General features: G+C 48.1%; 1 protein-coding gene across 2 annotated transcripts in view; it reads right to left on the bottom strand.

Moving 5' to 3' along the window:
* PUSL1 (pseudouridine synthase like 1) overlaps positions 1-18,991 on the bottom strand; it is a 28,611-nt gene extending 9,620 nt beyond the window's left edge. For both annotated transcript variants that reach the window (XR_015278646.1, XM_086860163.1), the window contains exons 1-6: positions 18,852-18,991; positions 17,313-17,370; positions 11,821-12,008; positions 6,390-6,539; positions 4,042-4,215; positions 824-878 (exon numbers count right to left, since the gene is read on the bottom strand). Coding sequence is in view for 1 of the 2 variants with exons in the window: in XM_086860163.1 (XP_086716289.1) it covers positions 824-878; positions 4,042-4,215; positions 6,390-6,539; positions 11,821-12,008; positions 17,313-17,370; positions 18,852-18,910 (684 nt within the window). In the remaining variant the exon portion in view is untranslated. The remainder of the gene's footprint in view (positions 1-823; positions 879-4,041; positions 4,216-6,389; positions 6,540-11,820; positions 12,009-17,312; positions 17,371-18,851) is intronic.
* Positions 18,992-21,853: the final 2,862 nt, after the last annotated feature.

Consider the following 21,853-nt stretch of genomic DNA (forward strand, 5'->3'; position numbering starts at 1 on the left):
TAACAATATTAATATTTTAACATTTAATATTAAAATATTAAAATTATTAATATTATTAAAACTACTATTATTACTATTAAAATTTAAAATACTAAAAGCACTATTTTCTTGTCACCTTGGCACCAAATCCCTGCCCATCAAGCCCTCCTCAAATTTGTTGTCCTTCCCTTGCTCCCCTGCCAGAGCTTCAGAGCTTTGCTTGGCACTCGATAAAAACCCACAAATTTGGGTTGTCAAAACATCAAAACAATTAAAAAATAGCTGCTTGCTGCTCCCACAAAACACCCCCTCTCCTCCAAAAAATAAACCTTCTCCTGCCTCTTCCCTGCTCTGGGGCCAGGAGAGCTGGGAATAATTCTTGAATTTGGGAAGAGCTGAGGACACAGCAAACCCCCAGGGGAATAATTTGGAATTATTTCCAAGAGAATCCAGGGGAGTTTCATGGCAGAGGGAGAATTCCTGCAGTTTGTGCAGAAAAAAAAAGCCTTTTTTTTCCCCCCCAAAAAAAAGCCAGGAAGTGAAATTCCAGGCAGCTCTTCCTAGGCTTGAATCCACTGAGCTGAGCAAGAACATTAAAGAGAAGTTTTACCACTGCAAGGGCAGAGATGTGGCAAACACCATTTTCCCACCCTCTCACATGATTTTGTGAGGGTTTTAGGCATAAATTTAGGAAATTTTGGGGTTAATTGACTGAAGGAAGAGCCCAGATCCTCATGCTGCTGATTGCAGGTCCCTGTGTCACACAACTGGAACATTGCTCAAATAATCCATTTTTAGAGTGGCAGCACTAAAATTTGGGTCTTGCAGCAGCTCCAGACAGTACCTGTCGGTAAAGGAAGGCTCTGCCCTTGACCTTCACCTCCCAGAACTCCAGTCCCCTAAAAAATAGCAAAAAAAATAATTTAAATCAAATTTCAAGTGGTTTTTAAAACATAAGTCACAGGTGAATGCGAGTAATTAACCTGCAGTGCCCCAATTAAGCTGAAACAGCACCTGGGACACCTGACAGCTCCTTTGCTGGGAAACAATTCTTTCCTAAAAATGGAAAAAAAATCTGATATTCCTATTAAATATCTAAAAACCCACAGACAAATAGTGTCACACATCAGAGAGGTCCACATAGGAATGAGCAGTGCCTGCATCCCAAAATTCCACCCTTCCCAGTTAATAAAGGGAACAATAAGAGAGACACTGAAAAGTCAGTGGAGGGAGCAGTCCCAAGATGCTTTTCCCCAGCTTTATGGGTAAACCCCTGATTTTGGACATCCCTGGTGTGGAAGTTGGCAGCTCCTGATGCCAGCTGGGAAAATGGAGAACTGGGGATTGGGGATGGGGAATTGGAAATGTGGAGTTTGGGGAGGAGAATTTGGGATGGAGAATTGGAAGTGAATTGGGGAAGGGGAATTGGAACTGGAATTGGAAAGGGAGAACTGGAATGAGAAATGCAGAGTTTGGGGTGGAGGATTTGGGATGGAGATTTGGGGGTGGGGAATTGGAGATGGAGAATTGGAAATGAACTGAGAATGGAGAATTGGGGATGGAGAATTAGAAATGAAATTGGAAACAGAGAATTGGAAATGGAGAACTGGGGATGGAGATTGGAAATGAGGAGTTTCCATCACTTCCATCCAATCAAATGCCCCTCACACTGAGGCTGTGGCTCAACTCAGATCTGCTGCTTGGCTTAGAAGACATTTTTTCCCCAAAGGGCCAAATTCCCCCTCTCTCCAAACTGCATTCCACCTCCTTTATCCAAGATTTTCCTGCCCCTGTTGCATTAAAATCCATTAAGCTCCACAAGAAGGGTCAAAATCCTACAGAAACAAATCCTGTAGGCTTTGAATGAGAACAACCCCCCCTTTTTTTTTTTCAAGTGGGAAACTTGATTTTCCTGTCAATCTCACAGATGAAAAAATTCCAGCTGTGTTTTTTTCCAGCTGGCAGCAGAACCCATCACCTTGCAGCGAGTAAAAGATGCCAGGTGACAGAGTGGGCACATCCTGAGCATTCCAAAGCATTTTTGGGACACTCCACTCCACTTCCAGCGTTGCTCAGCAACTGGGAGTGATGGGAGGAACGGTTTCCATGCTCAGACAAGTGGTCAATTCAGAAAGGAAGGGGAGAACTGGGAAGAAAAGCTGCTTTATGTGACACAGAAATGCAGTTTATCCTTCTGTGATTCCTCCTTTGAGACAGAAATGAGGCTGAAAAAAAAAAAAGTTAGAAATTCTGTTTATGAGCTCTTTCCCCAACTCTTTAGGAACAGTTCATTCTCCTCCTACAGTGAAAAAAATCAAAGTATTTGAGGGATATTTGCTGTTTTATTTGCAGCCCCATCACTGCAAATATTCTCGCAGGGAGATTTTTACAGATTAAAAGGAACCAGGACACTGTAATTTTAAAAAAACCTGAATAAATAAAGGAATAAAAGAGCCCTCACAACATTTAAATATGACACAAAACCCCAAACCCTACAATTTTTTCCCTTAAATTATGATTGTGGTTATTACCAAAGCATTCTAATGCTCCTCAGAGCCATCCCCTTCAGCCTAAACACTCCTTAAAAGTGAATTTATATCAATAAATTATAAAAATGACTCACTAGAAAACACAGGTTTGGCTTCATGCGTCACCAAAACCAAAAATATCCCAGCAGGAAGGAGCTTGGTGGGGTTTTTTTCCCATTTTTTTTAGGGTTGCTTCCTCTCTCTGAGCTGCTCCTGGCCTTATGTGGGATGGGATTGTGCTGCAAATTATGCAAAGAATGGCAATTTCACTGTTTTCCATTAAAACTGAGGAATTAAAAAGCTTTTTAAATCTCAGATGAGTGAACTGGGCTGGATTTGAAGGTCCACAAGGTGATTTCCAGGGGAGCTCAGGGCTCTGCCACTTCCTGAAGGACAAAAAATTCCTGTGGATGAGGAATTTCCCGATCCCCTGTGGCACTGAGCGTCCTCCTTTCCCCATGGGAACAGCAGCTTTTAGCTCCAAAAAATGGGAAACTTTTCCAACTGCCCATTCCCACCTGGAATTCCTCAAATTTCCTGAATTACCTCTGTGTTTTGTCAACAACACCAGCAGGAAAAGCAGGAATTAGAAAAGATGGAAGGAGCTGGGAGGACCTGGAAGACCAGGAGAATTCAGGGCAAAGAGATCTCTGTGTTTCCCCAAATTCCTTCCAGTTTTGAGCTGAAAAATGGCAAAACGGGAAAGGAGCAGTGTTTGCAAACCACTTTTGAGGTCTGAGGTTTTGGAGCGTGGCTCTTGATGTTCCAGCTCACAAATATCCAAATTTAATAGAGGATCCTTGGGAAAACCACCCAAAAATGGGGGGTTTTCCCCAATTAGAAAGCACAAAAATGCAGTTTGAGATGGGTTTGTTTTGCAGCTGAGGCATAACAGAGAGAGAGAACACAAATATTGTGTTCAGGTGATAAATATCCATGATCTTTCTGGGAAAAAAACCTCCAGTTTCTGCTTAATTCAGCCACTTAATTTCAATACTTGTAAGACCTGGCCCTGAAAGAACCTGATCCTCAACTCTCTTTTTGTTTATGTAACGATTGAAGAATATTTGATTTCCCTTCATCAGCATCCCCTGGGAATGCAGTGAGAGTCACTGGTTTGAACTGGGAGGGATCTGCAGCACTGACCCCGGCCTTGGCTGGGTGGTTTTTCCTCTATTCCCAACTTTTAGGCAAAGAGGGGAAAAACCCCAATCCCTTGGCAGAGGCGGATTTTAGGCACCAGAATGAGTGTAAATAGTGCAAAAACACCTCCCAGGAGCTTCTCCCTGCAAATTCCACACTCCAGCTTGTCCCATCCAGCTGTTCCATGCTCAAACAGCTGGGGCAGCTTCCCTGCCCTCATTCCTGCTCATCTTTTTCCCCCAGGATACTGAGGAACAAAAAGGAGGAGAAATGTCCTGTCTGAGCTGTCACTCAGCAGGACACTCAGCACAGGGCAAGCAGGAAATCAATTCCCAAAAAAACCCCATTGGAAGCAGCTTTTTAGGAACAAGCTGAGCACCTGGGCTGTCACCTGTGCTCGTAGTGGTGGGACAGGAATCCGGGAGAGGGCTGGATTTCCAGCTGGAGCAGGGTCCTGACGGGGCTCTGGAACGCCGACTCGGAGTTGAGCGAGCGGAAGGTGCTGAAGTCGTGGGTTCCCAGCAGGAATTTTGCTGCTTCCCTCATTGCAGGGATGTCCAGGGGGCTGGAATCAAACAGAGAAGGTGGGATCAGGAGGTTGGGAATGGCTCAAACCCCAGTAAATTAAGCCAGGCTCAAACCCCAAGGAATTACACCAGGCTCAAACCCGGCACACAAATTCCACACTGAAATGCATTTTCCAGCTCAGAATGGCCCAAACCACAAACCCAGAGGCCAAAATGACTCGAGCTCTGCAGGAATTCAAAGCCCCAGGCTCTTCCCAAACTTTTATCCCCTTGTGCTGCCCAGAACAGCCCCGCTCCATCAACTCGGCCCAAATTCCTGGCTGCCAAGAGAAGCAAAATGCTCTGCAGTGCGTCAAAAAGGTGCTGCCAGGTAAGAAAAAACCCAAAATATCAAAGCCTGTGGTTTTCCAATCTTTAGATTTGCAGCAGCCAAAAAGGTGGAATCAGGCAGAAGCAGGAATGGGATGAGTGAGAGATGAAACTGTGGCCAAATCTTCAGATTTCTTCATTTGAAATATTTAGCTCTGCTCAAAATAGAGTTCAGCAAAGGAATTCAGGCAGGTTTACTGATGTATTTGTTGATTTTTAGTGTAGTTTTGCAAAATTCTCCTTCTAAGAGAAGCCTCAGCAGGTACACCTGAGTCCTGGCTTAAGGTTTTTAGGTTTGACCAGAAATCAAAATGTTTCTGAAGAAAAACAAGATGAGATTTCCCAGCATCATTCCATTTTTTTTTTTTAAACAGGAAAAATAAACTGGATTGTTCAGGAAAAATACCCTGAATAACAGATTCCTAATCCCTCCACACTGATGGCTCCTAACTGGAAACTCAGACACCTACAGGAGGTTAATGTGAATTTTGCGGTGTCTGAACTCAAATGCTGCTTCCTAAAGCCTGAAATTAAGACACACTGTGGACATTTCATGTTTATTTAATTTCTGCCATTTCATATTTTTTCTCCCCCTTCCACAGCCCACAGAAAAGAAAGTCAGCACTTTAAAGTAAGGCCTTGTCATCTTCATTCCTCTCCTCAGGAAGCTGAAATAATGATTTTTTTCCATGACCCACAATTGTTATCCCAATAGTGGTGATGGACTGACCACAACTTTTTATAATGCCTAGAAAATATTTATATCAGTACAGCATAAATTAAAAGGACAATAAATTAATTTCTGGGGTTGGTTTGCTTTTTCTTTTTTTTTCCTTACCAGCTGTTCATCAAGCCCTAAAATCAGATTTTTTTAATGGTACTGGGTTTGTTCTGCTTTCCTTGCAGATAAAAGCCTGAGCTGTTGTGTCTGGGTGGTTACTGTAAGAGATAAAAGTAAATATTCAGATACCCTGCTTTGTTTTTTGTATTCAGAGCCATTGGCTCTCCTTTTTCAAGCACACAAAGCACTCAGGGCATAGCAGAGGAGATTTTACAGAGGAGATTTTGGGGGAAATGAATGATAAAGGAATTCTGCTTTTCTCCCCCATTTTAGGTGTGTCACACCTAAAATTCTGATTTCATTTCTGCAGCACATAGGGATGGGCAAAAGGAAGGAAGGAAAGGAAACACAAGGAAAATGCTCATCCCTCCCATGGGCAGGGACACAAAACCCCTGCTGGATTCAGGGTTTCAGCAGAGCCAGCTGTGGTCAGCACAGGTGAGACAGAAAGGGCTTGGAGCTGGGAGGTCTCAGGGAATGGAACTCCAGGAATTTCCTTCTTGAAATCTTGTCAACAGGAACGGGCAATGAGGTCTTACAAGTGGGAATTATGCCCACAAAATCCGAGCCTGACGTGGAATCTCAGGATTGCTGAGGCTGGAAAATCCCTCCAGGATCAGAGTCCAGCCTGTGACGAATCCCTGTGACCTTGTCCCCAGCCCAGAGCTCCAAGGATTCCTGGGACACCTCCAGGGATGAGCACTTCAAACCTCCCTGGACAGCAATCCCCGTGTTTAACAACCCTTCCGTGGGGAAATTCCTCCTGATGTCCAGCTTAAACCTCTGCTAGGACAGCTCGAGGCCATTCCCTTTTACCCTGGCCCTGCTCCCTGTCCCAGAGCCCAACCTGGGGCTGTCCCCTCCTGTCAGAGACTTGTGCAGAGCCAGAAAATCCCTCCTGATCCCCCCCTTTTTCCCCCACCAGCCCCTCCCCACAGCACTGAATCCCTGGCTTTCCCTGAATTTCCTGGCTGAGGTGTCTCCCCAGGGAGATGGACTCACCCTCCTGCAGGAGCCCAGCAGAGATCCTGCTCAAACACTGGGATCTGGGAGTAGTGGGCACAGCCCAGCAGCAGCCGGTACAGGTAGGTCCTGGAGAGGGCACAGAAACGGGCGTGGAAGGTACTGGGCACTCGCTGGGCCCTGAGGATGCTGTGGGACAGAGGGGACAGGTGACAGGGACACAAATTCCAAAGCTTTTCCATCGTCACCGCACGGATGGGAGCTGGAATGTGCAGTGGGAGAAACCACACATAGGATTGATGGTGTATCACAGAAGTGTGGAATGTTTGGGTGAAAGGACATTAAAGGGACATTGAAGATCATCATTCCACCCTTGCCATGAGCAGGGACCTTCCACCATCCCAGGGTGCTCCAAGCTGGCTTTGGACACTTCCAATGATTCAGGGGCAACCACAGCTTCTCTGGGAATTCCATCCCAGGGCTTTCCATCCTCACATGGAAGGATTCCTTCCCAGGATCCCATCTAAAGCCACTCTTTGGAAGTTTGAAGCCATTCTCCCTCGTCCTGTCACCACAGTCCCTGAGGAAACATCTCTCCTGAGGGTGATGCAACACCCGGGGACAATTTCCCCTCCTGCTTCCACAGATCCAGAACGGAGAGGGAAGAATTCCCAGGAGCAGCCCCCTCTGCTCACGCCCCAAGGGAGCTCCTACAGCACATGGAGATGGTTTAAAGGAGGCCATTTCCCTGTCACCTCCCCTCAGCACCTCCAGGGCTTTGTGCAGCCAGGAAAATCAAGGTGAACCCCAACATCAGTGAGGTGGGGTGTGAGTGAGTCCAGCAGAGCCCTCTCATCCCACAGCTGATTTACCAAAATACGGATATGATCGAGTATCAGTATCCAGCTGTACTGGACAGACTCTTTAACCGATTGGGGTCACACAGTGTGTGTTTATTGGCAGTGCTGGGCCGATGGACAGGGCCACCCCTTAATTCACACAGCCCTGAGAACAGGTGAATACAGGCTTTGTATTTACTGAGATATTGAATACAAATACATATTCACAACCCAGTTACCACCCACTCTCTGCTTCTTATGCTAATTAGAAAAAAAGCAATCAAGCATGTGTAGTTTGTCCTTCGAAATGGGTCGGTGGTCTTTTTATGAGTAGGGGTCATGGGAGGGAGGAAGGGATATGGCTCTTCCTCATTCTGACCTTTCTACCTTTTCAATCCAAAGTGACAAATGAATCCCTGGCCACGTTCCTAGTTTCATGTTTCCAGTTGGTTTCTGGTTTGCAATTGTCTAATGTTCTTGAAGTTCCTTACAAGATTTTACGTTTCTCATTACAAGCCCATCTGAACAAACATAAGGTTATAAAAACAATTAGTTATTGGCTAATGATTAGCTCCTAATTCTAGTAGTGCCTCTCTATTAAATTTAACAAGGATTAGTTTTTTTATTAGATTTAACAAATATTAGTTTTAATTAAGGCCTTAGCTGTTCTAATATCTTAAATTTTTCAAAATTTATGCTTCACAGGGACAGCCCCAAAAGCCATTCCCTGCACGTCCACTCATCTCCCTGACTTTGAGCTTCTCAGGCAGCTCAGCTTCCCTGTTTTCTTCTACAGCAGCAGGGAGAAAGTTCCCTGTTTCACCAAAGCAAAAACCACCACCACAGACAGCCTGGGAGCCAGAAAGGAGAGCACAGAGGCTGTCAGACAAAATTCTCCCTGTCAAGGAAGGAAATGGAGCTTCCCTGAGTTCCTGCACTCTCCCAGAGTGTTCTCTTGTGACTCTGCCTTATCTCAAAGTTCTGCTGCTCTCCACCCTGCAGAAAAAATCCAGCAGGGAGTCCCTGTCTAGAGCCACAAGCCCTGCAGGTGCTGCTTTAGAGACCTCTCCCTAGAAGGGAGTTTTTCTCCTGCTGTTTTGCCTTCCTGCCTTTGGAATTTAGTGAGGAGAAAGGAGCCAGGACAGTCAAAAAACCAGGACAGATTTGGGACCACAAATGTCTTTATTTACTTTAAAGAAGGTTGGTGCTCCGGGGATTTTTGCCAGCTCAAGTGCCTCTGGCTCACAGCCCTACCCTGGCTCAAACCACAGCGGGAGAAATGAAAGCTGAGCCACAAAGATTTGCAAAAACAAGCCCAGGAATTGCTCCACTGCTATAAACCATCAGGAGAAATGCAAACTCCATCCTTCAGGCCTGCAGTGGCGTTTGAAGCCAGGACCTCCAGCCTCCTCTAAACACAATGATAAAATTATTACATTTATTTCCCTCTGTCTGCATGTCTCCACAAGCACACAGTCTGTCTCAAGCTTCTTCTGTTAACACTTGTGTGGTTTTTATTAAATAACCATCCTTTCAGAAAGATTCTTTCAGAGGAGCCCATTTCTGCTCACATAATTCCTCAGTGCAGGCAGCTTTTCCTGTTGCAATTGTTTCTTTTAGCCAGGAATGGTTTTCCAGATTTTTCTTCAGCAGCTGCATTTCAGACCTTGCTGAGATTCCATTTTTAAAAGTGGGTGAATGATGGTAAATAAAGAACTGTGGTATTTTTTACCTTTCCAACAGAGCAAGGATTTTGAGATCAAAGGGGAAAAAAAAGCCCAAAGACATTTAACTAGAAATGGCAATATATGAGACAAAAATCATCCTGCTCTCTCCACAGACAACATCACCTAAAAGCCAATTTGCAGGAGGTGGGAGGAATCCCAGCTCTGCCTTGTCACTCAGACAACTTTTACTGTGTGGTTACAAAACCAGAAACAGGAGGTGTGAGACTCCTACACTGCCAGTCCCACTGCAAGGACAGCAGAGTCCTCCTAAAATGACTCCAACTCTGAAACACTCTCTGATTTTTGGGGGATGGGATCCTTTCAAATGTGTTTTCAAGTTGAAGAGACAGAGCAGTGACCATAAAGAGGGTTTTTACTCAGCCAGCCTGGAATTCTGTTTCCCTTCCAAGCTCCATCCACAACAATGTATTCTCACAAAGATCCCTCTCTCCTTCAACCCCTGCTTGCAACCACATCAAAGTTTGGAGTTTTCAGCATGAGCAGAGAATTCCTCCTCCTGGCACAGGGATTTTTCCAGAGGGAGGGATGAGGGCTGAGGACGTGCAGGCTCAGGCCTGTCACCCTCTGCTTAATGGGAAGCAGATGAAGCAATTTTGGGAAGGTTCAGCCTTGGGGAGAAGGAAAAGCTGATAGAACACAGCTCTGCTCAGTTCATCATATCGCTCCCTCAAAGGTACCTGAAGGCCTCAGAGAGAAACAGAACTTTCCCCACTGAGATCCCACTCCTGACTCATTCTGGAGATGCTCTCTGGCTCAGAGCTTCCTCCAGCAGCAAATCTGGCTGTTCTTGGATTGGTCAGTGCTGCTATCCCAAACCTGGCTGTGATCATGGATCTGTCTGATGACCCATCAGCACTTTTAGCCCCCTAGGACAGCTTATTCCATTAAAACTTGAAGGTACAACTTAATTCCAGGCCTAAATTCAGGGAAGAAGGACTGAGATTCAGTGGTTGGTGACATAACAAATTGATCACTACAGTGGAACCCTCTGGCTGTAAAATCAGCTCCTAAACTGTTTATAAGGAAGGAAACCAGAACTCTGACCCAACTCCATGTCCTCTGTGACTGCTACAACATCCAGAAAAGGGTCTGAACTTCCAGGTCCTGACCTGGTTTTCAGTCTGAGCAAAATGAACAACCTGAAAAACCCTGCACAAATTCTATTTGAAGATTTAATTTTTTTAATTGTGGAAAAAAAATTGCCTCCAGCCCCACCCCACAGCAGCTGCTTTAGTCTTTCCACTCATGTCAGTGAAAATTAAATCTGTCAAGAGACAGGAACTCACAGCTTGAGAGAGAGAATTTGCTCTGTGGCCTCACTGCAGGGGAATTGAACTGCTGCTTGAAGAGAAACTGGATTTGGAAGTGCCAAGCTGTCAATCCTCTGTTATCCTGCTCATATCCCACCTCAGGATTGGGATGCAGGGCCTGTCCTGTCCCTGGGCTCTGTTGGAAAAGCAGGGAAATCAGAGCTGGCTTTTCTTACAGTTACCCACTTTGCTTTAAGACCATCCAACTCTGCAAATGTGTCCTGCAGCAGCACCTGAGCTGACATGGACAGCAAGGGATTGTCAAGATCAAAGGGAAAAGCCAGGGTGGCCTCACGATGTCCCCAGAACTGTCTGGGGACTGCCAAAGGAACTGCAAACACTGGGAAAGAGGGCAGGTAAAACAAGATAACCGACAGGCAGGAACTTCGTGCCTGCAGATGTGAGGCTCTCCCAGCGCCTTCCTGAGCTGACATTCCAGGGATTTCACTTCCTCTTCCCCTCCAGCCTCTGCTGGCCTGCCTGGAGCTAAGGGAACACAGCTGCTGCACTGCAGATCCCCCAGACAAAACCGCATTTCAATAAATGCAAAGCAGCACTGCAGAAATGCTGCAGGAAAACACTGGGAAAGCCCATCCCGAGGCCAGCAGAGCTGCAGAGCAATTCCTGCATGGGATCCCAGTCACAGCATCCCTCCCACAGCAACAAATGCCAGGCCAGCAGTGCCTCACCACGCTCCTGGCCACCAGGAATTTGTCCCCTGGAGCCACTGGACATGAGAGTCCCAGCAGCTGATCCTGCTGCTTGCATCACCCAGGAAGGGCTGATCCCTGCAGCCCATCCCTGATTCCTACAGGGTCAGGAGAAGGTCTGGAGCCAGCTGGGCAGGGAATTCCTCATTCCTGGCACAGAGCAACACCTCCATCCACCCCTCCCTCCCTCAGACCCCAAATTGCTGGAGCCCCTGCCCGTTCAGAACTGGATTTGAGGTTCCTCAAGCTCTGGAGAAGTGGAATCCTCACTAGCAAAGCCAAGAGGAGATGCAAGGCTGATGTCAGGCTCCAAATCCCAGGCCTGGCTCTGTCAGCTTTAGGCCAGGTCTTGTTTCACAAAGGAGAGATTAGGAAATAAAGCAGGGAGTGGACTTCTCAGTCATGCTGCTGTTCCCACAACAGCCCAGATTTGGCTTCTAGCCCCAAAATCCCAATTTTTTTACTCCATCTACATTTGAACCATAAAAATGAACCTGTGGGGAAGGACACACAAAGTGACAGCTGACAGAGACCTTGGGAAGAAAAGCAAAGAACGTGAAATTCTGCCCATCTTTCGAAACTTTCACGAGGTGTGGTGATTATTTCTGTAACTAAGGCAGAAACTGCTGGTTTCATGATCATTTCCTGGGTTTGATGCATAAATAAATTCTCCAAGGAGCAATAACTGAGAGCTGACACATTCATGGCAATTCCGAGGATCCAGCCCTTGCTTGGCGACACCAAACTGCCACAGCTCCTCTTTTTTAGGGGAAAGTACATCTTGTACATGAAGACATCACTTCTGCATCTTCTCCTTCCCCCAAAAAAGCCAAAAGAAAGGATTTTTGCCTCCACCAACTCACCGGATGGGCTCAGGCCTGAGGTGGTAGTTGAGCCCCTGGGCAAGCTGCTCGCCAGTGAAAGCTGCCTTGCCTGGAGCCCTCTGGATGTCCAGATGGGCGGCGTTGGCCAGCGCGTGGACGCCGGTGTCCGTCCGGCTGGAGATGTGGAACTTGATGGGAGCGCTGGGCCTCAGCTTCTGTGCTGCCTCCTGGAACACACAGAAGGGGAAACTCAGCAAAAACATCCTCCTCCTGGCCAACCACACCTCTGTGTTGCTCCCAGAGGAGTTTGGAGTTACTGTGGGTTGAAAAGAAGTGATGGAGAAGAGGCTGTTTGAGGGAATTTCTCCTAAAATCAGTGGTTTCTCAGCTTCTGCCCTGAAATCAACTCACACAGAGCATCCAAAATGCCATGAGAGCTTCCCTGGGTGCACAAAATGAAGTCAAAACTAAGTACTCATCTCACTATCCTCTGCTTTGTGTCACATGAGCTTCCTTAAGTGCACAAAACCAAGTGAAAAAACATTCATCTCTTTACCCTCTGCTTTGTGTCATTGGGCGAGGGGTAAAATACACAGAGGATCACCCATTTCAGCTCATTTCAACCCAAACCCCACGCCCTCAGACAGAAAATCCAGTGAAAATTACTACAGGGAATAAGTGAAACATCTGAAAGGGTGAAAAACCACAAAAGAAGGCAGAAAACCAGAGGAATGACTCAAAATTTCCTTCTCCTTCCCATCCCCACTCCCAAGCACTGAACCCAGCAGTTTTTATTGCATTTTAATTTGGTACAAGAGTAAATAAAGTTTGAATTGCTGACTCACAAATACCTTCCAGACTCCTTTTGGAGCCGTCAGGGTTCTGGGCTCTCTGAAATGTTCCATGAAAACGCACAGGGAGGCAGAGAAAGATGTAACCAAGCTGCAGGGAGAGGCCTGGGAAATAGAACCAAACTGATTTTTCCCTTCCTAATCCTTCCATTTGGAGTTCACATGTGGTTACAATTAACAGTGAAAAAACCTTTATTTATCACCCTCAAGCAGAGAGGAATGAAATCGTTTCCTGCAGCAGGCCTTGGCTTGTGCCTCAGCAATTTGTCTGAGAGCAGGAGCTGATTTTTAAGAGCAAAGTTTCTCCAGAGATGTTTGGGTTTTGCAGGCTCCTCCTTCCCTCTCTCCCCCTCTTTCCTCAGCAGACAAAAAGCAGCCAGTGGAAACAAGAGTTGAGTGAGACAGCAGGAGAGAACATAGAAAACATCCTCTTTTTTTTGGCTCCAGGCTTGGGTGCAGCACTGCTTTGGATCCCTCAGTGCATCCCAACTCCATGTGGATAATCAGGAACCAAGCTGGATCATCAGAACGCTGCATTTCTCCACTGGAAACCAGAGTGGAGAGGAAAAGAGGAGCAGAGGCTCAAGTAAATCTGGTTATTTCCCCTGTTCAGCTCAGCCAGCAAATCCACAAAGGTGCAGGACTGGGGATTTTCTTTCCACAAATGGGATTTTCACAGCTGCCATTCTCCATCAGATTTTTCCCACCTTACTGAGCATCCAAAGGAGGAATGTGACCATCAATGCCACAAGTAAATCTCACTTTGTGGAGCTCAAAACTTTGTGGATTTTTCCTCCAACACAACAGGCACCCAAAAATACCCTGATAATATTCTACCAACTGCTTCCTCCAGCTTGAATTTTAATATTTGAGTTCTTTTGGATGGGATATAATCTCCTGAGAGTTTCTAAAGTGCTGAACTTCTCTTTGCAGGCAGCTATGAAATAACCCCTTCACCTTTGCAAATATCTCCTATCTGAATATCCAAAATCCTTTGAGCACTGAAGGTTTCCTCCTCTCATTCCTGTGCACTTTAATCTCCTAATATCTCCCACCCTGAATTTCAAAAAAGGTGCATTATTTACATGCAGGAATTGCTTGGATAGGGACCAGTTTTTCCTGCCCTTGCAGCAAAAACAAGCCCCTAAAACAGGCAGGGCTTTCATCTGAGGATCTCCAAAGGCTTCAGTGCTGTAAATCCAGATCCCCATCCTGTTTGGGATCATCTGTGGGTTCCCAGGGGGGAACTAAAGCAGGAGTTCAGCATTTCACCCAGCTAAAAAGAAATGAAGAAGAGAAAGGAATAAAGGAGCTGGGCTGTCCTGCGTGTGCTAAGAGTTCACAGATCTCTCCTCCCTCCTTTAAGCCACAGGAAACATAATTTTTTTTTCTTTAGCAGGTGCTATAAACACTGAAGTCTTGGCTTTGGCACCTGCTGGAAGCCTCTCACATCACACCCATCTGCATTCATCCTGATTTTTTCCACACAGCCGCGTTCCTGGAGCAGCCAGCAGCATCCCAGAGTGCAAGTTTATCCCTCAGGCATGCCAGGGATGAGGGGAAAGCATTAATTGTGTTTAGCTGCTCTGTCCTGCTAACAGGCTTCATTTACTGAGCACTTCCATAGCTTGAATTACGCTGGAATTTCCACTGCTGGCTGCCAGAATGATATGGATCCACATTCCAGATTGCTTTTATTGCTCCCAGCTTAGTTTTCCTCTCATGCTGGAGGGGCAGGAGGAAGAACAGGCCCACTGATGAACATCACCCACGGCAGGGGAGCAAAAGTTCATCCACTTCTCCTCCTGAAGTCTGAATAAAAAATAATAATAAAAAAATATCCTCCAGATTTTCCATTAACCTTTACAGGCATTGAGAATGTTTTGGAAAAATAAATTTCTCTTCCCCAGAAGCTGCATCGGTCATGGTTTCATCCTTTGGAACAGCTTCAGGCACAGGGGCTGCAATGCCCTGCCAGGGAGCTGCACAATTTATTAATTACAGTGTTATAATAATTAATAACATGCAAGCTTCTGGTTGCAAGTCATCACAGCCTCCCTGACTCACTGGGTGCTATATCAGCTGAAACTAATTAAAAATCCAGCTCATTTTCAGTTGGATATATAAAATGGAAGTGAATGCCAGGAAGGATACACTGAGAATGTGGATTTTGTTAGAAGAGAAGGTTTCCACAGCAATCTCTGACATCACTGGAATTATTATCAAAACAGAGGCTGAAGATGACAGTTCTCTTTGTTTGAATTTCTTGCTCTTTTTTTAAAGGCTGTGGGGAAGGAGGTTGTACCAGAGCTGCCTTGCATAGTAAGGAGCTGGTGTTTCTCCTTTCTCTCCTCTCCTGCTCCCTTTTCCTTTCATGAGGAACAATATCAGCCCTTAGCTCAAGGCTGCTGGCCAAAACAGGGTTTTGTGAGGGGAAGATGAGTTTGGGCAGAATTTCCCAGCAAATTGGGAAATGGAAGATGGTTCCAGGCTGGCCTGAGAGGGAAGGGAACTCTGTAGATCCCAAGCAGGTGTTTTTTCACCACAAGTAACAGCGAAAGGTGAGATCTTCCTTTGCAGCAGAGACTTTTCTAAGAATTGAGACAGAGCCTGAAGCCCTGGATGTTAAAAGTTTCCACAAAGAACTGGAGGGAGCCAAATCACAGAGCTCCAACCTCCCCGTCAGGGGAAGCAAGGCCTGGAACTTGCTTTGGGCCCAAGTTGGGATTCCCAGTGCTCCAAGACTTGTCTCCGAGAAATAAAGTGTTGCCAGCAAAGCTCACCCCCCTCAAAGAGAGATGAAAAGCTCCTATAAGTATCTCTGGACTAAAAGAAGGCTCCATTTCCTCTGGACAGTCCCAGGGCTCTTTCACAGAGTAGCACCAAGGACTAAAAAGCTAAAAAAGCTTTGCAGTGACAGAGGGTGACAAACAGAGCTGTTCAGCAACTCTCCCTCAGCACAAAACCAACCAGCCCATTCCCATTTCCATGAGACAGATGCTGAAACACCAAGTCTGCACCTCCCAGGTTATTTGCTTGCCTGGAAATGCAAACAAATGGCTGAACATCCTCAAAACATAATAAGGATCTCATTACAGCTTTAATTTTGCCCTTCCCTTCTGTTGCCTTCCTGGCTTTGGGGAAAGCAGTGAAGTTCGAGGCTGCAGAGAAAAGGAGGAAGGAAGAGAAATTCCTGCAGGCCCCAGAAGTTTTCTATTAAAGCTGCTTTAAGGCTCCCCACGTGGTTCCAATAGACACAGCAGTGCCCAGCATCAATACCACCACATGAAAGCACCGAGCTGGCCTGCAAAGTGCTGATACTGGGAAAAGGCAACACCAAATAAGTTCATGTTTGTCTTTTTCTCCCCTTCTTTCCTCCTCTCATCACCCACCCTACCCATCTGCCTGCACAGACATCCCTGGGATAACGCAGAACAACTGCTGGGCTCACCCCAAGTCCAGAGCCTGGGGCCCTGCATGGCTCAGAGAATGAGATAAATGGGGTAGAAAACCCTTTTGGGTTCTTCTTTCAGGCTCTGCACAGTATTTAGACACTTTCTCTGCCACAGTCTTGGGCAAGAAGCCACACGAATACACCCTGAGAACTCTGATTCCAGCTGTAATTCCTTGTAATTTCCTTTGGAGTGTTTGCAGCAGGAATTAATTCTCAGCCCCGTGGGGATGTGCTGGCCATGTCACTGGGGTGGGACACCGAGGCTGCCCCGGACAGCTCTGTCCTTCACACCACCAGGGCTGCAGCCAGTGCACAGCAGAGCGTCCCAAAGTGCTGCAGTTGGTGTTTTGGGTCAGACAGACTGACCACAAATGGGAGCTCAGTGACAAAAGTAATGCCCGGGTGTGCTCTGACCTGCAGAAATCAGCTCAACAACCTCTTCCCAACAGGCACAAGCTTCATTTTAACTCCATGATGCTTCCAAGACAAGAGAAGCAATTCAGTTTACTTTTGATTCCTGCAGCAGACTCAGCAGCTCAACAGCAGCCTGTAATTAATTCACAGTTTTAATTCACAACTGGATTATGACCCATTTTCTATTTTTTACTCCTGGGTGTAAAAATGGGGTTTTTACACTCCTGTTCACACTCACTGCCAGCCCAAATAGCACCTGGCGTCCTCAAACCATTCCCAGGTCCAAGGGAATCCCTGGGAGCAGTGCAGGGATAACAGGATCATAACTTTTTTTTTCCCCTGGCATAACAGAACTCCAAAAACAATGGAAGCAGCACAGAACAATGGACATCCTGCTGTGCTTTGTTCTGAAAACCACTGTCAGGGGCAGACTCCTCTCCTGGGAGCAGACAGCATCCAGCTGCTGAATCCATCAAGGAATTGGACACGAAGCAGAACTGAGGCAGTTTTAAGGACAAGGAGAGGCAAAGCCACAGGTCCTAACAAAGTTCCGGTGGGCCGGCACCCCAGCAGGGGCTCTCAGAGTCAGTTCTGGGCTCAATATAATCTCATTGAAGGGTTCACAACTTTTTAAGGGCAGAATCTGTGTAATGGCATCACTTTAAGTATTTTGTTTTGAACTTGACAGTGTTTAGCACTCTGCCAGTTTTATTGAGTGTCTGTCTCAATATTAACCCCTGGTAATTTCTGGAGCTGAACAATGTGACCCTAAAAGCTTCATTTCCATGACAACAAGACTAGCAAGGACCTACCTCCAAATAATTCTGGACTCCAACCAGGGCCTGATCACTCCTGGTCTCCATAACCCCACTGCAGAGCAAAACAAACATGATTTATTGATGTGTGTCAACATTCAGAGATTTGACAGAACCCACCAACAAATCCAGGACTTCCTGGATCTTCCCACAGAACTTGCAGGGACCAAACACTGAGGAATGGACGGGAAAAGTGCCTTATTCGTTATTAAACTTATTAAAATTAAAACTATTAAAATTGAAAGTGGTTATTTTCAAGAAGGGATGTTGGAAATAAAATAATCCTTCAAATGATCCTCTCTGGGCCGGCCCTTGAGAAAGAGCTCGGCAGGAGAATAAGGCAGATAAAATTAAATTTGTTTGAGAGAAAACTATTTTAGAGCCAGGAGTTGATTGCCAGTTGCAGGCCAGGACATGTGAATGTCATAAATTGACTAAAAGGACACAAAGATTGTTTGTGATGAGCTTCCTGCTCTGCCACAGGCATCACTGCTGTCCACACAAGCTGCTGAAGGGCTGAGAAACATCCTGGGGCTAAATCCAAACTAGTCAGAGGGATTTAGGTCAGACCCCACAGTGACCTAGTGCATGAACTGTGGGGTTTGGCACAGGCTGGGGTTGTGCTGCGACATCCTCAAGATGGGCACAGTTCCATCAGCTGGGGCTGCCCAAGTTCTCCCACACGCCTGGAAATGGGAAAGGGCACAAATCTGCACGTGGGATGTTGGCAAGGGCTGGGGAAATGCAGCCTCGGGCATCCCGCAGAGAGCACAGCCCAGGGATAGCTTCCCTGCATCTCTGGGGCACCACAAACCACCTTCCCCACAACCACCACTGTGCTCTGCCCTCCTGTCCCCAGCCTGAGAGAGATCTCCCTTCTTCTCTGCCTGTTCCTGCCTTTTTTCCTCGCCGATTTTATGCCTGTCCTGCCCGAACCATCCCTTCCCTGACATTGTTCTCACCCATCCCTCATCAAACTCTGCCCTCCCCAAACTGTCATCCCAAATTTTGCTCTCCCCAAGCACTGTTCTCATCCATTCCTTCCCAAACTCCGCCCTGCCCAAACTCTGCTCTCCCTAATTCTGCTATCCCAAACTCTGCTCTCCCTAATTAATTCTGCTATCCCAAACTTTGCCTTCTCCAAACTCTATCCCCAAACTCTGCTCTCCCCAGTTCTGCTCTCCCCAAACACTGTTCTCATTCATTCCTCCCCAAGCTCTGCTCTCCCAAGCCCTGCTCTCTCCAAATTCTGCCATTCCCAGCTCTGCCCTCTCCAAGCTCTAGCCCCAAGCCCTGCTCTCTCCAAATTCTGCCATTCCCAGCTCTGCCCTCTCCAAGCTCTAGCCCCAAGCCCTGCTCTCTCCAAATTCTGCCATTCCCAGCTCTGCCCTCTCCAAGCTCTAGCCCCAAGCCCTGCTCTCTCCAAATTCTGCCATTCCCAGCTCTGCCCTCTCCAAGCTCTAGCCCCAAGCCCTGCTCTCTCCCATCCCCCCCAGCGCTGCTCCGCTCGCGGCTCGGGGACAGCGGGGCACGTACCTGTACCTGGTGCCAAAGTACTGAAAGAACACCAGGTACCGGGCAGGGGCACAGATCATGGCTGGGGACAGGGCCCGGGACACAGCCGGGCACGGAGCGGACCGGGCAGCACCGGCCGGGCAGCACCGCCCCTTCCCCCGCCCGGCACCGCCGCTTCCGCCGCCCGCGGCACGGGGGGAGCGCGGAGCGAGCGGCTCGGGGGAACCGGGCTGGGAACCGGGCTGGGATGGGGGGAACCGGGCTGGGAACCGGGCTGGGAACCGGGATGGGATGGGGGGAACCGGGCTGGGAACCGGGCTGGGAACCGGGCTGGGAACCGGGCTGGGATGGGGGGAACCGGGATGGGAACCGGGATGGGATGGGGGGAACCGGGCTGGGAACCGGGCTGGGAACCGGGCTGGGAACCGGGATGGGATGGGGGGAACCGGGCTGGGAACCGGGCTGGGAACCGGGCTGGGAACCGGGATGGGATGGGGGGAACCGGGCTGGGAACCGGGATGGGATGGGGGGAACCGGGCTGGGAACCGGGCTGGGAACCGGGCTGGGAACCGGGATGGGATGGGGGGAACCGGGCTGGGAACCGGGCTGGGAACCGGGATGGGAACCGGGATGGGAACCGGGATGGGAACCGGGATGGGATGGGGGGAACCGGGATGGGAACCGGGCTGGGAACCGGGATGGGATGGGGGGAACCGGGCTGGGAACCGGGCTGGGAACCGGGATGGGAACCGGGATGGGAACCGGGATGGGATGGGGGGAACCGGGCTGGGAACCGGGCTGGGAACTGGGCTGGGAACCGGGATGGGATGGGGGGAACCGGGCTGGGAACCGGGCTGGGAACCGGGCTGGGAACCGGGCTGGGATGGGGGGAACCGGGCTGGGAACCGGGCTGGGATGGGGGGAACCGGGATGGGAACCGGGATGGGAACCGGGATGGGAACCGGGCTGGGAACCGGGATGGGCTGGGAACCGCAGTGGGCTGATGGGAGCCGGGGGATCTGCTGCTGGGAGATGGGATCTGCTTCTGGGAGATGGGATCTGCTGCTGGGAGATGGGATGTGCTGCTGGGAGATGGGATGTGCTGCTGGGAGATGGGATCTGCTGCTGGGAGATGGGATGTGCTGCTGGGAGATGGGATCTGCTGCTGGGAGATGGGATCTGCTGCTGGGAGATGGGATCTGCTGCTGGGAGATGGGATGTGCTGATGAGGTCTGGGATAGGCTGATGGGAACCTGGGACCTGCTCATGGGGAGCTGGGATGTGCTGCTGGGAGCTGGGATGTTGAGCAAACATCAAACCCCTCTGGAACCCTGTGATTCACCTTGGATGCTCCTCAGCTCTCCAGCTGTGCTGCCTGCAACTCAGACGGATGAAAGAAAATAAAAATAATAATAACAACAACAACAATAATGTCTTGATTTGAGCTAAGAAAACACATAAAGCAGGGGCCACAAGAGGCTGTGTTACTTTCAAGGGGTGGCTCACTGCTTTCCCTGCTTTCCTCAGGCCTGATAACTGATACCAATAACTGATCACTCACTGCTGGCTTTTCCTCAGTTTCTAATGGGAATTGATCCTTCAGGCCCTTCCCAGAGCATCAGTTAGGTGCCAGCTGTCCTCTCAGTCAGATGAGAATGGCCAAAAATGCAAAGATTAGGGCAGGACTGTAGCTCCCATGGACAAAAACTGGTTTATGGGGATGGCTATCTGTGTCCAGACTGGGGCCTCCAGCACAAGGAGGATGTGGAGCTGCTGGAGTGAGTCCAGAGGGAGTCATGGAGATGCTCCAAGGGCTGGATCAGGCTGGAAATGTTAATAACCTGGAGAAGAGAAGCTCCAGAGAGATCTCAGAACACTTTGCAGGGCCTGAAGGGGCTCCAGGAGAGCTGGAGAGGGACTGGGGACAAGGGACAGAGAGACAGGACACAGGGAATGGCTTCCCACTGCCAGAGGGCAGGGCTGGATGGGCTATTGGGAAGGAATTCCTGGCTGGAAGATTAGGGAGGCCTTGGAATGGATTTCCCAGAGAAGTTGTGGCTGCCCCTGGATCCCTGGAAGTGTCTAGGGCCGGGTTGGAGCACCCTGGGATGGTGGAAGGTCCTGTCTGTGGCAGGGGGTGGGAACGGAATGATTTTTAAAGCCCCTTCCATCCCAAATCCTGCCAGCACTGGTCTTCCAGGCAATCCCAATCCATCTATCCATCAGCCTGGAAAGATGTGTAAATAACAGCTGAGAGGAAATAACAGCTCCAGGGACAAAAATAAACCAAGTAATGGTAAAACACAAAGGCTGCAGATGTTCTCAATGTCTGTGATCTGTATTTAAAACTCTTTCTACTGAACTGCAATATCTGGATGGGCAAGAACCTCAAACCAGCACAAACTCATTGGTAAAACAGGGAGAGAAAAATCCCTGAGAGAAAAATTCCCCTCATGCAAGTCTGAGATCTGTTTAGAATGGCAAAATCCAGGCAGCTTTCAGGCCACACAATGGCAGCCAGAGTCTGTTAGAATGAAAGTGATGAATCTCAGCTTTGGAGATTTTGGATTTCTAATCCCTGGCCTTGGGCAGGCAGGAGCAGCCACTCGCTTCCATCCCTGCTAGTGAAGCCTTGGGATTTCAGCTTTTCTATTTTCCATGGATTTGTAACCCTGCAGCTCTTCAGTGCAGAACTCTACACTCCACACACAGTGGGAGCTGCTGCCTTCCCATTTTGGGCAGACACAGCAATTCCTCTTCAGGCCTGGGAATCAAGGACACCTCACTGCCCCAGGCCTGAGAGATGGAAACAAAAGTGAGTTGGGGACAGCAAACTTGGGGTAAATTCCTTCATTTCCTGAAGCTGGAACTGGAGATTAACCCCCAATCTGCAAATGGACCCAACTTAGAAAAGGATAAAAACACATGAGCCGTGGTTCATTTTGGGTGGTTTTGCCTGCCCTAAATGCACCTGAAGGCCCTTCAATAAATAGAACTGCTTTTTATTCCCTTAATTTTGTCTG

Source organism: Cyanistes caeruleus, chromosome 22 (genome assembly GCF_971803275.1).
Source record: "Cyanistes caeruleus chromosome 22, bCyaCae1.hap1.1, whole genome shotgun sequence".
Lineage (NCBI taxonomy): Eukaryota > Metazoa > Chordata > Aves > Passeriformes > Paridae > Cyanistes > Cyanistes caeruleus.